The sequence below is a fragment of the Anguilla rostrata genome, chromosome 5, assembly GCF_018555375.3.
Source record: "Anguilla rostrata isolate EN2019 chromosome 5, ASM1855537v3, whole genome shotgun sequence".
Lineage (NCBI taxonomy): Eukaryota > Metazoa > Chordata > Actinopteri > Anguilliformes > Anguillidae > Anguilla > Anguilla rostrata.
In genome coordinates, this window is record NC_057937.1 from 47,918,290 (window position 1) to 47,936,577 (window position 18,288).

The 18,288-nt window shown below is 38.5% G+C and overlaps 1 protein-coding gene across 2 annotated transcripts in view; it reads left to right on the forward strand.

The window, feature by feature from the left end:
* Positions 1–18,288, forward strand: part of LOC135255501 (NT-3 growth factor receptor-like) — a 185,453-nt gene that overhangs the window by 73,933 nt on the left and 93,232 nt on the right. For both annotated transcript variants that reach the window (XM_064336747.1, XM_064336749.1), the window contains 5 exons: positions 11,784–11,938; positions 12,114–12,256; positions 12,378–12,516; positions 17,576–17,881; positions 18,142–18,153. In XM_064336747.1, the coding sequence (XP_064192817.1) occupies positions 11,784–11,938; positions 12,114–12,256; positions 12,378–12,516; positions 17,576–17,881; positions 18,142–18,153 (755 nt within the window). The remainder of the gene's footprint in view (positions 1–11,783; positions 11,939–12,113; positions 12,257–12,377; positions 12,517–17,575; positions 17,882–18,141; positions 18,154–18,288) is intronic.

An 18,288-nucleotide genomic window follows, 5' to 3' on the forward strand; every position in this document is an offset into this window, starting at 1 on the left:
TTATAACAGTCTGAAAAAAAATCCACATTCTGTCTGTTGACGGAAAACAGTTTCCTTCAAATTTGATTCTGTTTAATTTCTGTTATGCAAAGCTGTTTATTGAGTCAAATGAAAAGCTTTCCTGAGATTAAATGTTATTGCTGTGGGATGACACAGCAATCTGAGTCGTTTTGCGAGAGTTAATTAAGACGTGCAAATAAAAGGAAATGGTCCTCTAAGAGGCAAAACTGACCTTGATTGCTTGTTTGCCTTGAATACACGAGCAATCGATGTGTTTATGAAGCAGATCTTTTCACTGTATGACTTAATGTACGTCCTGAAGATGTTATACCAGGGCAAAATTTAGCACAGTAATAATTACTGTAGGTTTGTGGCACTATTCCATGTGACCTGACCTTTCCTGATACATGGCTTTAAGAGTCCATTTCAAAGTGCCAGCTGCCTGTGCAATGCTTTGTGATTATGTTGGGGGAAGAAAAAAAATTGGAGGGAGTATTTCTAAAAGCAACCCTCTTTAATGTGTTATTTTAAGCTAGAGAAGCAGGGCAGCTCCTTTGAGAGGGCCTGTCTTCCTTACAGGGTTGTCCCGCTCTCAGCAGAAGAGAAAAGAGAATGAGAGAGCAGATATACTCTACCTTATTCATTTTTGTTGTTCAATAGTAATTCCTATACAAAAAACACTGTAATATTTAGCGGTGGAATTTCCAGAATTTAGTGGTGCTTTGATTTTGATTCCATGCCTCCTTCATGTTCACAAGAGAATTTCATTTGCCAGATTATTTTTTACAATTTTTTTTATTATTAGAAAAAAGCTGTTTAAATCAAATTCCTGGCCTGTCTGAACACTGTTACACTGGTACCCTGTGCAAGTTTCACTCTCAGCTTCTTCTGCTTGATAATTTTAGCAACAACTTGGTTGGTTGTGTGAAACTCTTTTGTTCAGCCTGAGCGGCCATTTCAATAAGGAGCCCCGTTTGATGCGATATGAGTCTGCAAATACCGTTTATTATGTATGTAGTATATTCTTTATTCAAGACATTATAGAGCAAGAAGCATATCTTCGCATGCAAGCTATGGATGTAAAGTAGGCCAGTCTTAGTGAGGTGCAGCAGTTCACATCCCCAAGCCTCCTGTGTGCTTCAGTGCATTAAAGTGTGCAAAGCGGTACTGGAAATGGATTCCATGGCAGGCAACAGAGACACATGCATTGCTCAGTAGAAATGTCCCATTAAAATAGGCTATTAGACCTTAATGTACCAAAAGTTAAGTCAAAAAGTAAAGTGCGAGCCCTTTATTTAGTCCATGATTTCAGAAATAAATTTAGAAATTGTGTACTGGCCAAAAAAAATACATAAGCTGCAATGTTTCTGAATAATTATTAATTTTTTTTTCAAGAAATCACTAGAGCTACTTTATCCAGTCTGTGTATATCCAGTCAATCACAAACTTGCTTGGATTCTAGACTTTTCTCTCTCCAGCAAAGTGCTGTGTTTGGACAGGTTGTAAATTGCTGATAGTTTCACCCGTTTTGGTATTGATGTTGAGTTTTAGTCTTCAGTTTTTGAATACCCAGCACATGCGAAAACCATAATTAATTAGCACGGCAAGAACATGTCAGCATCATTTGTCAGCCACTAGTTGCTGACAGATAATAAAAGATTATCCATCTAAGACTCAACAGCAGATTTTAAATATGTTGCTGTCAATGCACTGCAAATCAGAGGCCTGGAGGTTAGCTTTTGAGAGCAAAATTCAAAATATCTAAAGTTATATTTCACAAGAGAACTTGCTTGGAGTTCAGTCATGAAATAGTATTTACATATAGATACTGTACTGTATATAATTTCTGGTACTGCCCCTATTAATATTAATTTAATTTAATAGTTTTTTACATGTTCTTCAAAAGTGTTTCAATACCAACATGTAAGCTAAATTTCGACAAATTTAAAAACATTTTCATGTTAAATTACATTTAACATGCAATTGTCAATGTAATGGTCTATGCAGCAGCAATGTCATGGATCCATTAGGATCAGGAAATATCAAATTTGGTGAAACAGATACTGCTTTTTAATTTTGACTAAGATTCAAGGGTTTTTGGAACAAAGTCATTCTTTGTTCAGTTTGTGCTCCTTCATTGTGAAAATGATTCTCAGCTCAATACACCTTTATGGATCCTGTCTGATTAAATCCAGAGATCATTTGCTCATGAACATTGCTATCCTGGTTACAATGCTGCTGTAGCTATATTCAGACAATGCAGCTTGTAATGACGCCTTACACACCGAGCTTCCCCAAATTACCAATTGTAGTCAATGAAAGACATCTCTCCTCTTATTGTGCTGTGGCACTACTCCAGTATTTTTCCTGCTCCAGAGGTGCAGGTTTGTGTTGTGGTGTTGGAGCCACAGTGGAGCCATGAGTGGCACAATTGTACATTCCACATTTTGGAGAAGGAGGGGGAAGTGTTATATAAAAATATGTCAAATGTTATACATTTTTTAGAACCAGTGTGAAAAATCCTAGCATAATAAATATAAATTCCAGAAGTGGGATATGTTGTGGTCAGATACACAGACCGCAATGCACATTATTTATGATTCACATATTAATGCCCTTGAATCCCAGCCACTCCGGTGAGAGACTTTATATGCATGGTTGGCTTTCATATTTCTGTTGGTGGAAAATGATAACAGTAAACAAAGCACTGCAAAAAAAAAAGAGCCTCATTTCATAATCACTGACAGTTGTTCATAATTAAAAAAAGAGAAAAAACTGCGCAAGGCAGAAAGGTTTATGTCTGCTTCAATGCTCCCTAGACATATAGCTGTAATCACAGGCTGGGGAATGACCTGTATGGTCAAGTCAGTGCTCATGGAACCTGCTACCTTATCAAAAGTCCTGTCACAGAGACCTGCCAATCTCTGTCTCCTTAAATAGTCTCTCTCGCGGAGCACGGCATTGGAAATTAGTCGCTTTACTGAGCTGAGACACAGACAGGAGGGAGAAAGAGAGAGTATGTTGAAGTCTCGGGCAGGCAGGGGGAAAGCCAGCCCTGGGGGCATGAATATGAGAGAGAGAGAAATAGAGAGAGAGAGAGACAGAGGGAGAGGGAGAGGGAGAGAGGGGGGTGGGGAGTGGTCAGAGATTTTTTTTTAACAAAAAAGATTAACAACCTGAAAATCCAGCATTTATATAATTATAATTAGCATTTTTGAGGAGCTAGAGGAATGGGGGGAACTCAGGTGCTGAGATGTTCTATGTGTAATCCTTATGTCTGTGCTTTGAATTAATCCAATTAGCTGTTCACTGGAATCAACAAGACTGCAAAAGCAAGGTTTTCAAATGATTTTTTGAGTGTTTAATTGACAGCCTCCCAGTGAATGTGTACTGGGAAATGTTTGGTTTGTGAAGGCTATCTTCACCTTTTTAAAGTAACCAGATTTTACCGAAAAAAAATTAAGAAAACCTAAAAATACAAAGTCAATTTATAATAATAATTTTTAAAAAAATAGTTAAGTTCCTTACCATTATGAGTGAAATGTACTGCATTTTTGCTTGTGTCGCTACCAGCAGTGGTTTTGGACTGACTGCATTTAAGACTTTCTAATGCCTGCCTGATCAAACAGCTGCCTGTAATCCACCCTGTCGCAGTTCTTCCTGTTTGTCCTTGGCAATATACTAAAGGAGACTTTCAAGCCCCACAATCATTTGTGTGTGCAATATTTGCAGTCATGTATCCCTGACGGAGGTGAATCAAGTAATTATAATTGCAGTGCTTTGTGTACGGAAGTTCACTATATTTGCACTGCAGGTACATGGGGACTGACAGGATGACTGGCTGCACGTCACATGACCTCATAAAAGAACATAAGATGGGAATTTTCTTCTCTAAAGAAAACGGCAGATTTATTATGAATTATGGTGAAAAACCATAAAGCATTGTGCGGCAAATGGTGGTCTTGGAGATTCTTTAGTGAGTGTCTGTTGGCTGCAAAGCGGTGTCGCTCATGATGAATCAATCCTTTGGAATAAATCTTTTTACTGAGCTAGCTGTGTGGATCTATCCTGAGAGAACCTGCTGTCTTGTCGCACTGACTCGTCCACAAAAATACATTTTTACGAATGTTTTGTAACCCTGTGATCATACGGTAAATACTGATTTTTGTTGCAGGGCAACTAGCCTACATATATGGCCTCTGCTCCATTCTAAGATGTAGCAGGTGTTGTGTTCTGATGAATGACTCATATTGTAGATATAGACCATGGATCTCTGTCTTTCCCCCTAAGAGCACTTACCTTTCAAAGGAAAAGCATAAAGTGTGCGGATTCATGGATTTCCTCATGATTGTATTTCCTAGAAAACAGAACATTCGTTTTGTCCCATTCAAATGAACCCCTTTGGTGAACTCTTGTTTGTAAGATAATTGTTAGACAGCAAACCCATCTGCAATATGCAGAACAACCTATACTAAATGAAAATCCCTAAAATAAATACAAATATAAAGACAGATACATTTATGTTGTTTTCTATCTCATTTAAAGAATGATATTTGCATTACTTGCCAAATATGAGTAATATATAGCAAATATTAGAAATTTTGTCTCTTGCTCTGGCTCTTGAGCTTAGAGTGGGATTTGGTACACATTGCATGGAAGATATGAACAAAGTCTATTTACTATAACTACACAAAAGCACTTTCACACACACTCCACCGACATCTTTTTTGTAAGTGCAGAGTCTGTCAGCCTAAAAATGAAATGTAACGAAGACAGAGCTGAGTATAGTAGCTGGTTGGACTATGGAATCTGGTGTCAGACTAGTGAGAGGACTGTAATACTTCAGGACACAATATGGCGTTTCTGATACTTCCTCCTGACCCCCTTCTGGTACTATGACTGGCACATCCACCAGTATTATAATTAACCTGTGTCTCCTCTCTGAACCCCCCAGTGATGAAGGCCAGTAAAACAGCCAGTGCATAAAAGACACACGCGTAACTAGAATGGTAAAGAAACAAGGCAGAGCAATGGGGAATCCATTTTCTCTCTATGTAACAGTGGAAGTATATTGAAGAGAACACAAGGAAGATTTAGGCCAGCAATACAAGCTGTAAGCGAGATGGAAATGAGCAAAATTTTAAAAGGGAATTAATTTTCCTGCTGCTTTGCCAGATTTTGTGTGTGAATGTTTCCATGCACTGGGGGGTTTCTCCTTTTTGTTGAAGACATTCAAATTCAATTAAACGTACACAAGAGATGCTCTTCATTGTCAGGCTCTAATTCTTCTTAGAAATCAGTTCTGAAGGCTGGGTCAGCCTGCTAACTTTACTGCTAAAATTATTCTGGGTATTTTATGTCCATGAGGTAGATTTGGACAGATTGATCACAAAGTGTTGCATGGAATGTAATGCTATATTATTTTAAGTTGCTGGACTTACATGTAATTGACTTGGAATCCCAAGTCCCTGAGGACAAATTTGATTTAATCAATGATTCAAACAAAAACAAACCAGCTGCTCACAATTAAATACTGTTTTCTTTTCTAACTGTAGCAAGATATGTAAGAGGAAATCAAATGTTGCAGTCAATGCTAATTACCTTTCACTGAGTGATTGACACAGTGGGTTGTAGCTGATTCAACATGCAAAATTGGAGTAAACCTACTTACCTCTTGCTCTTGAAGTTCTTGTTTGGGTGTTTCTTTTATTAAATGCCGTCTAGTTGTGTTGTTCCAATGCGTGCAGCATAATATCATGAGAAAAGACTGTCACTACTTTTTTTGTTTTCTTGTTTCCCACCAATCACTAGGTGATTTGATTATGTTATTTCTTAAGCAAAGTATCGTCACAATGGTGGGGTAAGGACCTGCTGGATAGCTCATCCTCTTGATCTGGACTGTGCCAGTGCTGATTGGCTGGCAGCCCTGAAAAGCGTCACATTATTGGCACATAAACAGCATCATTGTGCACCTCTGACCCTTACTGGTTTACTGAGTGCTTGTCGTTTCCCTTTTGAGCTTCACATGAAGTGTCTTCCTCTGACTCGTCTTTGAAAGCTTGACAAGTTAACCACGATGTGAAAAGAACCTGTGTTATCATCATGTGCTTTTGAAGAGAGCACTTGTCCAGCGGTACCCTCTGAATTGATAGTGGAGTTTAAAAAGAGTCTTACAGCATTTAAGATTGGGTAGAAAGAAGAGAGGAAAGATGGAGGTGTAGGTTGCCCCAAAAACCATATGCAAAAATGAGCAACCTGTAGCAGGTGAAACAAGAATACTGTTTTTGTATCAAAATACTTGGCATGACACTGAATACACATGCTGCACTTCAAACGGATCAAATAATCGATGACTCTAGCTGCTTCCACTCAGCTTGTCAATCAATGGCTCAGCTATAGCCATTGATTGCTTATTCATTGTCCGTGTGTTTGGAGTGCTGCCCACACACACATCTTATGCCAAGCAGCATATTTCAATAAACAGATAATATTTTGTTTCACCAAATACAAGTTGTTCTTCTGTGTGTTAGTATAAAAACTAAGGTTTTGCAAACACAACTTGAGAGACAGACTTGAGAATTTTGCAGAGTAAGGGTACAGTTAACACAGTTTCAAAATGTATTCACTTCTTTAAAAATTCAGTTATGTTCACCTTGCTACTCTCCTTTTATCTACTATGCTTGGACATTAGTGTGCATCTATTCAGCACAGGCTGGCCACCTGCAAGTTGACATTTTATCATTAACCTCCGTTGAGTCCTATGTAAATTTTGGATGCACCATTAGTGCACTTCTTGTGTTTCTTCTCCGTGGGATCTATATTGACATGTGTCATTTAGACTAGGATCAATGAAGACACCATTACCTGTGGCTAATGCCAACCTGGTTTGTTCATGTGAAAAGCAACTAGAATCCAGTAAATACCATGTCTTAAAAAGGCAGTGTTTTACATGGCTGAGTTTCACATGTTATTTAGATGATTGTCATAAAATCCATGTGTGATACAGATGATAAAAAAACTTGGAAAATTAAATTATGCTCTGCATAATCAGGTTGAACTCAGAGGCTGATGGTTGCAGAGGCTTTTGCATGAATCCACACAGCTGGATGGAGCTGCTTGTTAATTAGATGATCTGCTGTAATTAAAGAATGCTGAAACAAAAAGCACCTTTATACAGGCGTGGGATAACAATAGCATTTCACAGAAGGAATTTTCTGCTCTGTTTTTGCAAAAGAAGCTATCGTGCTAACGGGATGTGTGCACAATGCTGTCCACAAGCAGACTGCAATCAATGTGCTCGTATACTTTATAAGCTGGCCTCAGTTCCATTTAATAATTGGAGGTGTATAGTTGGAGCCTTTGAAATGAAAATGTGTATTATGCAGATTCAAAACACAATTTTTAATATAACAGAATGCTATACTCAATTATTCTAATTGACAAAACTATTACTGTAAATACGGATAAACAAACCAACCACACAAATGGGCACTATTAATGTCATTGTACTCACATGCCAATACAACCTTACAAAACTTGGGCATGAGTTTAATTAATGGAAATATAGTAGTAAAGTTCTGCTCTTAGAACAGGAATCAATCAACATTTGTCTTTGAAGCAAGAATGGGTTTTCCACAGACAAGTTCAGCAAGTTGGCAAGTTCATGGTAATCACTAAAAATAACTGCAAACTGAGTTTATGAAGAAAAAAGTGTACCACTTGCACTTCCTTGGAATCAGATTTAAGGACAAATGTTGCTTGAACATGAGCCTTAGTTTCTGAATTTTTTCATTCTGAGCTATACAGATATTACAGTTTGATTTTCACAGTTTTAACTTGACTCTTCCACCTTTTCAAAGGATGATTAGATGTATTAGTCACAGTATTATTAACGCAATGTGAAGCAAACAGAAAATGTTCAATCCTGAAAAGAAACTGCCATTTCTTTCCTGGAGCACAGCTGAATATTCCTCCTTGTGTTTTATTCATATTTCCATTCTAGAATAACCAGAACCTTCGATATAACCTTGTCCAAATTACATTTCTATTATTAATATATAATCTTTTATGCTTTCTCTGAATTCTAAATCATGTTAGTTTTAATTATTTTGAATTGTTTGTCCATACATTCCAACATTTTGCAACATTTAAATATTGTGTTTTGAACCATTTAAACATAATGCTTTGAATAAGAAATGGTGCCATTTGTCTACGTCTGTATTCATGTCTGTGTTTGTAATTAAGGGGGGGAGGGGGGTGTCCACAGGCTTTGATCAAGACTCATCAAAACCTAAAAATGCATATGCTTAGTATGACCCAGGCTATTGTGGCCTTGAGCAGAGTATCAACATGTATTTTTACAGTCATAAGGGGTGAGGCAGCACTGTGATTTCAGAACTGGTATGAAATGCCTTCGAAATGCAGAGCATTTGTATTCGTATTTCTCTGGGAACAGAGTCAGTAGATAGTACCCTTTTACCACTTTCTATCTGCGGTTTGAGTGTGGTCCATCCCCTATTTTATATGCATGTTTTGTTGCTGGTATCTTTAACCGCATCTTGTAATTGAGAGAGGTTATCTTCCTCTTGCCAAATGAATGAGTAAATAACCACGGGACATTTCAGACTATGCCCTCCTGCACTGTGCTGTCTGTGGTAAGTTTCACTGCTTTTGCAGTCTTCAGGAGGTCATAAACACACCACTCATTGTAATCAGGTTCTCATGAATGTAAAACAGTCACTGGTTTCACCTCTCTAAATCAGGGGTTTTAAACCTCTTCTGCTCCAGGGGACCCCCATCATAATTTTAAAAGTGTTATATAAAAAAAAGGTTTTATATTTAGAAAAAAGTCCCTAAATATATATAGTAATTGTATATCATTGTACATTGTATAAGTCTGGCCGTGGACCCCCAACAGTACCTTCAATGACCCCCAGACTCTAAACACATTCATAGTGTTGCTAATAATGAACATACAAAAAGCTTTCTAATGTAATTTTCAGTTCAATGGGTTTCTAGCTTCATTTAAGGGGAATTTTCTAAAGAACAAGATTTATTTCAAAGAAATTATGACAGTGCATCAAGTTTGGGTTCATATAACTAGGACACTTTTTTTAAAAGCAAGTTTATGCAACCTTCACTAAGGTGCTTAAAGGGGTATATTTCCTGCATTGGTTTTCCCAGAAAATAGATAAATAAATAAAATTATAATAATCACATTCACTAAATTAAACTAAATAAATTAAAAAATGGCCTAGATTGATTTTGTTAATTGATTTAGACTTTTTTTTTGAGTCGGTTGGATATGGAACAAAGTCTATTGTAGTGCGAAAAACACCCAGAAAATAGGAGAGACACAGAATAAGATAGAATAGGAATCTGTCAGTCAGGTGACTGGGATCACTAATTCTGCCCTTTCACTTGACTGTCAATAAATACTTGGCAGTTAAAATATGAAACTGTCCCGTGAGAAATTTAATCGTGCCATATATTGTGCCATCAGATCAACATAAATTTACAATCTTTATCAAGTGCTTTGACTGAACCTGCTGCCTGGATAGGATAGACTCATATGACTCTGTTGGTTCTCTTTAATGTCTTTTTCGATTGAAGACTTCAAAGTGTTTTATACTTTAGTCTATAAAGTTCGTTATTTCTCACAAGGAAAAAAGTGCTATAGCTGGAAAATTTTCATTCTACATTAGATTGTCCTGCCTATTCATCTATTCACAGGCAGTTCTAATTTCCTGATTTTTGTTAATTTTGTTAATTTTCTTAATTTGTCATTTTTGAATGTTAGTATTATGCATTGGGCTATATCATGGAACCACCAGTGGCTCAGCAATCAGGACACCATCTCTGGAGAAGTAGTGCTTGAGGTGTGTGTCAGCTCACAGTGGTGGTTATCATCAAAAGGGTATAGCCAGGGATTGTTTCCCAGTCTTGTGTGATTATACAATGGCATTGCCAAAATAAAAAAAAGTTACATTTATAATGATATCATGTTGATCACACTTTTTGACCTTTTATATACCGTGATGAAAAATCATTTAAAGTGATTGTAAAGGTAAATCCGTGAATCGCTTCTGACTAGCTATATTGTATGGGGTTATTATGGTATGTATAAGGCATCATCATTTGATGTTCTGGAATGATCAAACTGCTTAAAATTACATTATTTTTTGTTCATATTCATCTACGCATGTTTTCTTGATCCATAAAAAAAGAGGTTCTGCTTTACTAGGAAAATAGGGCACATAAATGTGGCTGTGGATTTAGTCCAGGGTTTTCGTGAAAGATCCGTTAGAGTTTTCCTTTGCTGACCTCGGTATGTGTCTATGTTAAAAGTTGCTTTCCGAGGAACCTTCAAAGGATTGTTAAATGTGTCTGTTTTCATACTGTTTGAGTCCTGTGGGTGAGTGTGTCGCCTGACCTTCTTCCCAAACCCAACGGCATGCTACCATCAATCCATCATAGCACGCCTCTCGGAACGGGAAGAAAAATTTTCCTCTAGGTTGCATTCGACTGAAAAAACATAGGGTCTGTTTCTAAATGTCTGTTGTCATCATGTGGCTTTCTCTCTTTTGTGTTACTACAAAACAATTTCAGTCACTATCACTTGACAATTTCTACCCTACCTGGTTAGGAATCCTTCTGCAGACAAACCCCTCTGCAGAACCTGCCCAAAAGTGGTGTGTGCTACCTTTTTTTAGAAAGACAATTCAATAAATGTTGCTACCACAGGTTGACTGATGTAGGTTCAAGAGATGTTTTAGGTGAGCTTTTTCATAGTCCTCCACACCTTTATTAGCCTTGGACAGTGCCACCCTGTTCTCTGTCCTTTCTTTGTACTTTCTATCTGAGTTTTTTAACACTGCTTCATGTGGTACTCTGAGTAAATTTAGAAGGGTGCTGCTTTATAGACTGTTGATTTACCCCAGCATACATTCCATGCTAGTCCAAGCTGGTTTATGCTGGTTAATGCTGGTCCTATGCTGCCTTAGCTGGTGGACCAACATGGCCATGCTGGTTGACCAGCAAAACCGTGCTGGGAAGGCTGGTCAACCAGTATTGACTTGTTGGTGAAGCTAGTAAACTAGCATGGTCTTGCTGGTTAAGATGGTCAACTAATCTGGCTTTGTTAAATTTGTTAAGCTGGTTGACCAGCATGGTCTTGCTAGTTGAGCTGGATGACCAAGAGCTAATGAGTTCTGTTCTGTTAATATTGTTTATTTTAATATTATTTATTTTTAATAAGTACATTGCCATGGAAACCTGATGTCTTTTAACTAGTCCCACATTAAGAAACATCACGTGAAACTTGTTTGATCTGGTCTGGCTGCTATCGCCATACCACCATCCCATGCTGGGGACCAGAATACCAGTGTCCAAAATGCAACATATGCTGGTCTTGCTGGTTTACCCAGCATGAATTATGTTGGTGATGCTAGTAGCCAGCTATGCTGGCTTTTCCAACAGGACAGGTCCTTTACCTACCACCACAGGGTGGACAACTTGTTGTTTTGTTTGTTACTGCAAGACAGAGTACTGTTGGACAAATAAAACACAAGGAGCATGTTGGCTATGAAATGTGGTGTTCTGATACAAATGGCTCTGACTCTGAAGCATTCTTCCATTTCTTGCAAAACTCTAATATGACCAGCAAATCCACTCTCTCATGGTTGGGCCTGGTGCAGATGATTAAGTGGCCCTTTCACCACTTCAGACTTGTCTGTAATGCATTTGTTTTTCTTTTTTATTGCTGATTTATTCCCCCCTTACAGGAGGCTGGATGACGTGTTGTTTAACTGTAGCTGCGATGTCCGCTGGATTCAACTGTGGCAGCAGAGAGGAGAGGCTGGACTCCACAATCAGCAGCTTTACTGCTATAATGGGATTGCAAGGATCCCATTGCAGGAAATGAACAACTCCTTCTGTGGTAGGAACACTCGGTTTTCATCATTTTTAGCTTTTAAAGGGTCTGCGATGTCTGGGGGGTTGGCTTGTGACTTTGGAAATGTATTTAATTGAATTTATAAATCAGTCAGTTTATGGCCATAACTTGCATGCAAATCACAGAATTCATGCCTGCGCTTGTCTTCATTTACATTTAGACTTGCCAGAAATCAGTGTGACTCACAGTAACCTGACAGTAAATGAAGGTGACAATGTCACACTCACTTGCAATGGTTCGGGGATGCCCTATCCTGATGTGGACTGGATGGTCAATGACCTTCACTCCATCAACACACACCAGGTGAGTTAATAGCACAGGAACGCAATATGAATGTACAATGGTAGCCAGATGAAGTTCTTTTAGTTTGGTTGTGATGCTTCACTCTGAAAGTAATACTGCATTTCTCTGTTTTCCTCTCCAGCAGTACAATGGTCCTTCTGTCCACTCTGTAAATCTGACCCTGGTCAATGTGAGCCGTGATGACAATGGTTTCCTGCTAACCTGCATAGCGGAGAATGTGGTGGGGATGACCAATGCCTCCATTCAACTGGCTGTACAGTGTATGTATCACAAAATGGTGGAACTTTTCAGATGAAATGAGCTTTGGTGTTAAAATTGCCGAATGTACGTAAGGTTTTACATTTTATTTATTACACCCACAATTTTGTCCCTCTCAGAAACACAAAAACAAGAATATTTGAGAGAACAAGCTGTTCAGCCTGTCTTAAGCTTGTCATTTAGCATTCAACTTTGGTAGTCTTGAACATCCTAATGCTGGTCTTGAACCCATGGCCATATCATTGAATTCACAATGTTGTGCCGTGTTGTACTAGCATTGATTAGTTAAAAGTGTTAAAAGGTAAAAATGTATTACAGCTAGATTGAGGAGGGCTACATTTTATTACCCATAATAGGATTTATTTATAAATAAAGCTGATTGTACATTACATTTAATTAGCAATGGCACAAAGTCTAACACCAAGGCTATATTAAGACATGACATTTGAAATTAGATGTCCTTTAGAAAGAAGTGCACTTCAAGGGGTTTTTTTAGCTAATGGAATCATCCAATTAACGGGAAAAACACCTTTGAGCTTGTGTGAAATTGTACACCTTCTATAAATAAGCCAGTTAAGAAGAGTCAGTATGAGAATTCCACTGTTATCAAAAGCATCCTCATCTCACTATTGACATCCCATAGGACTGCACATGTTCACAGACTTCACAGCACAGTGTAATCCATAGCTCAGGCAAGAAATTGTAGCCTGAGCTCTATCCAAATTATAGTCCGTTTTCACCTTTAATCCTAAATCAATCACTGGAGAATGACTGGCCATTGTGTTGGTTATTTGTACATGCAGATAGTGTGTGGTGTTCTCTGGGACAGACACAAAGTCTTTCAAAAGGAGTTGAGGCTGTGTGGGCTGATGGTGTAGATTGCTTTTTGTTGGGGGGGGGGGGCTGGGGGCTGCAAGGTTGAGAACTGGACAGCGGGACCCAACAAGTTCATCACGATTATTCACCCTGCCAGTGCCGCAAATCCGTTTATTCACCACCAGTCATTCATTGGCATCCCGGCCTTCCACATAATTACAGCTCATTCTGACAGCCACTTTAGTTCTCTGGAAACACCATAAAATGCTGGTAACAGCTGCTGTGATCAGTCGGACTAAGTGACAGTAAAATGAGGGAGTGATTACATGCTGTTCGAAAGTTATCTCATTGTGGTTAACTGTGTGCTTTGTGTATCACAAGCGTGGCATTGGTAAACCACAGTGGACTGTCTGCTGGTGACCCCCTGGTGTAGTGATGGTTTCTCAGCTGTGACAGTGCGCTTCTGCTCTCTAGCACTAGCACTAGTACTGAGTCTTTATAATACTGTATGCAATGCAGTATGGGATTTGTAGTGCAGCTTCAGCCTATACAGTCAGAGCAATCTAAAAGTGGTAGCACAGTCATGCTCCATTTGGGAACATTACATCTCTTGAAATGGTTCATTTCTCTTATTTAATATATCCACATTTTATGCTGACTGCTTTGATCTGTTTAAAAAAAAAAAAAAAAAAATGTATCATGTCTTACATATTGATGGATATTTATCCTGCCAGTGATTTATTTATTTATGTATGTTTTTTAAATTACTCATAGCATCAAAGGCTGGCCTGTCGATTTGATGGCTTTACTACCATGAATGTTAATATGATGTCTGGGCAGTCTTCTATGAGATCAGAAGTAATAGCTATAAGAGAACTGCTGGTTATTCATATGGTATTAAATATTTCAGTCAAACTGTAGTCTCAAAAATCATAGATTTAATTAACATAATTAACTGCAAAACATGTCACACAAGAGGAATGTAAAAAAAAAAACTAGTGTGTGTTTGGCACAGGCTGTTACCGTAGCTAGTATTTCACTGCTGATCAAAGGCACAGTTATTAGCCTCCATTATTGCTGTCAATTGGATTCAATTACATGGGAATGTGAGTGCATTTACTGTGGGTGTATTTACATTAAACAGACAACGGTGTTGTCCAACAGTGGTGTAACATAATTCTCTTTGTATCCAGTCTGTATCGACTGTGTGAGACACAACGATGAGAATTGCAAATCCAGCAGGAAACGGGAGAAGGAGGGTCCTTTCTCTCTCTCTAGACCTCTCTCTTATCTCTTCACCTTTCTCTCACCCTGTTTCTTCTTTTCTTTCACACTATATCTCTTGCTCTCTCTATATGCTTTTTCTCCATTTTCTTTTTCTCACCTGCTCTTCATCTTCCCTTGCCATATCTTCCTCTTTCTCACTCATTCTTTATCTCCCTTTTAACTCTGCTTTTCTCTCCTCTCCCCTGCTTTCTCACCTTTTCACACTTACTCCAGTCTCCACATTTCCTTGGTGAATTGACAGTGCTTAAATGTTTGCCATAAGGCAGACCCTGATTGGGAACACAAGGCTTTCTAGTGTGAACAATGGTAAAAAAATGCCCCCTCCTCATTTCCTGACTTGCATCTTATAAAGTGAAACATAAAAGTTGTTTGAAATGATTATTGTCACATTTTTTTGTCAGACAGGCAACAGGTATTTTACAAAATCACACAATTTATACTGTTTGAGATCATAGTGCAGCATAAATTAACATTTTATTAGGCTTTGCTTTAAAGATTGATGGTTAAAAATTAATGGTATTGCTCATAGTTTCTATTTCTACATTTGACTGATCCATATGAGTTTCGATTCAGTGTTGCTTATATTTAGCAGTTTTTGTGAACCATGGTATCATACTCAAAATCTTTATCAGGAGGTACCAGACAGGTGGCAATGGAATATATTTAGCAATTTATTTTTATGGATATTGTATTATAGCATGGGCATTATTACAGCTTATAACATCTTCATTCAAAATCACTACGTAGTGTTTTTATGTTGTCAGACATCAATTGATTATCTGGCAAATGTAAAAATGTGTGCCACTGAATGTAGATTTTCAAGATTATTTATCATGTTAATAATATATGAAAAAAATATAATTAACGCTAAAACATTTTGCTGTGCACTGTCATGACGATGACTAGCACAGGCTCTGTGGCTAGTCTGATTCATGCTTCCTCCCAGATAGTGTGCGTTTCCAAACTGTGAACAGGGAATTGCTATCATTGTTATCATTTACATCTTCATCTGAGTTGGTTTAGCACTGTTCTATGGGTTTTTTTATCAAGTGACAATACTATTCGCAATACAAATGAATAATAGGAGGAAACAATACAATAATAATGGCAATGATACTAATAACATTAGGGGTAATTCCTCTGATAATGCCTATTGGTGTTGTGCCTTATGAAGCAGGGTATTTGAAATTTCCTAAAACATTTATCCCTTGATGTCATCGTTTTTACTTCACTATCATTCTTCTTTTTTGTCTTACTGTTCCCTCTTTTTACCCCATTATTTCTTTCTTTCATTTTGATCCCTTAATCTTTCTAACATCTACACCTCATTTTCTCTTTCAAACAGCAGCATCTGCCCCTCACTTTGTCCCTTGAATCTCCTGCAAAATCCTCTCCTCGCTCCCTCTTCATCTCTCTCTACTATCTCTTGCTCTTTTTCAGCTTTTTTACTCTCTCCCCCCTCCTTTTCCCTATACGCCTCCCAGTAGACAGTCTTTCTATTTTTTTGTCGGCCCCCATCGCTCTCTCACCCTCTCCTTCCTCCTCCTCTCTCTCTCCCTCCCCCCTCCCTCTCTCTCTCTGTCTCTCTCTCTCTCTCGGGGGGCTGCGGTACAGACTGGCTGGAGGACTCAGTAAATGACAGGGCTGGTGAAGACGTGGGCTAGCGGGTAGGGCAGGAGGGGGGTGCTGCGGCATGCTGATTTCAAACGCGCGTCATCTGCTCGGTCTGTTGTGTGCAGACCTGTCTCTACGGGAGAGGAGGGTTATCATCTGGCCTGCTTCAAGCCCAACACAGCAGACATGAATGGAGGTGCCAGCATCTATGAGATCTGGAGAATAACTGCTATGATCCAGCATTTTCGTTTTGACATCCTCACCCATGAAGTGCCTCTGTTATGCACAAAAAAATGTTCAAACATTGTATTAGCTAACGCATGCGTTTGCTCAATGACTGGCCAACTCCATTGGAGTTCACATTTCACACTATTCAAGTTAAGGCACCTCATACAGTGATCTGCAGTACTATATTTACAATTGCACAAAACAAAAGAGTTGCTGGCAATTGCAGTGATAATGAAAAAAATAATTGAAAAAAATGTGTTTGGACTGAAAAAGTAAAACTTGCATAAGAATGTACTGTAAGTCAAAGTTAAGGAGAAATATTGATTGAATCCCAGCCAGGAATGAAATGTGCCTGCTGTTAAACTACAGCCCACATTTCCTCATATTTCTTTGGTACTGTACCCATTATATGTGAAAAATGTGAAGGATGTCTGAAAACGCAAGGATATTTATAATAATGATTCACTAAAATTCTAATGGGAAAACATTTCTTATGTGGGAAAGTGTAAATGAACAAATTTAATACATCCTGCATCTACGAACAAATTTATTGAAAGAATAATAAAATGCATACATTTAGAGTCTGGCATTGAGAGATTTATTTGTCTGGTTTTTGTTATGCTTTATTTTTCTTGGGAACACGTATATCACATTACTGTACGTTAGCTGTATTTGTATCTGGTTTGTTTTAAATACATTGGTTTAACGATGGGGAAAAGACGACGGCAGTACTATAGGTACCCCAGTAAAGAGCAGGGCACTGCCTTTGGCTTGTATCCTTCAGAGAAGATCTGTCAGCTCACCCCAGAGCCCGGGGGCCTTCCGGCACCAGCGGGGAGAGGAGGCCATGCACACAGACACGCTGACCGCTTGAGTCCAGAACACAAATTGACAGCATGTTTCATGACCTGCACAAAGGTTTGGTCAAGGTTAAAATGACCAAGCCAGGATAAATGTGGCTTCAACATCAGGCCGAGCATAGAATGAAACTGAATGATTTGAATTGACCACAGTGGGATTAATGACATATATATATATATATATATGAACTAATAATAAAATTTTCGTCATCTTGCGAAAGATTAACGTGTTGGATCCTGGTTGTCTCCCCTGCAGTCTCTCCAACTATTATTCGGCTGGAGGAGCCCGAGCGTCGCCATGACACCTGTATAGAGTTCATAGTGCGAGGCTACCCCCATCCCACCCTACGCTGGTTCCACAAAGACCAGGAGATCCTTCAGAGTGAATACATCCGCACCGAGATGGATATCTACCAGGATAACCTGGAGGGATGCCTGATATTCAAGGACCCTACTCACCACAACAATGGCAACTACACCCTGGAGGCTAGCAACTTCCTTGGCGCGGCCACCAAGACGGTGTATGGGCACTTCCTGCAGGCCCCACCTTTTACCGATGAAGGTGAGTGCCCAGCAATGAGCTCAGTAATGGCACAAATCAGATTTAAAGAACTGAAAGCACTGAACTGAAATCACTTCATCTGGAAAATTATGAAATATAACAGTAATCACAGTCATAGCCTCGCACACAATCTTTAATACAGGCACTCTCTTTTATATTTAATTCTTACATATGGATTCATTTCTGAATCTAAGATAGTCATGTAGTTTAAAAAAAAAAACTCTGATCTGAACCTTCCTCTTTCTTGTGTTTCTTTTCAGATTACAATTATGGTAAGTATACTTTATCTAGTATGCTTTTGAGAAAGTGAATGGAATCGTATTGATAAGACAAACTTCACTGCCTTCCTGACCTAAAATTTTTATCTAATCAGCAAAGCTGTGCAGCTTGGATGAACAGTGACAATT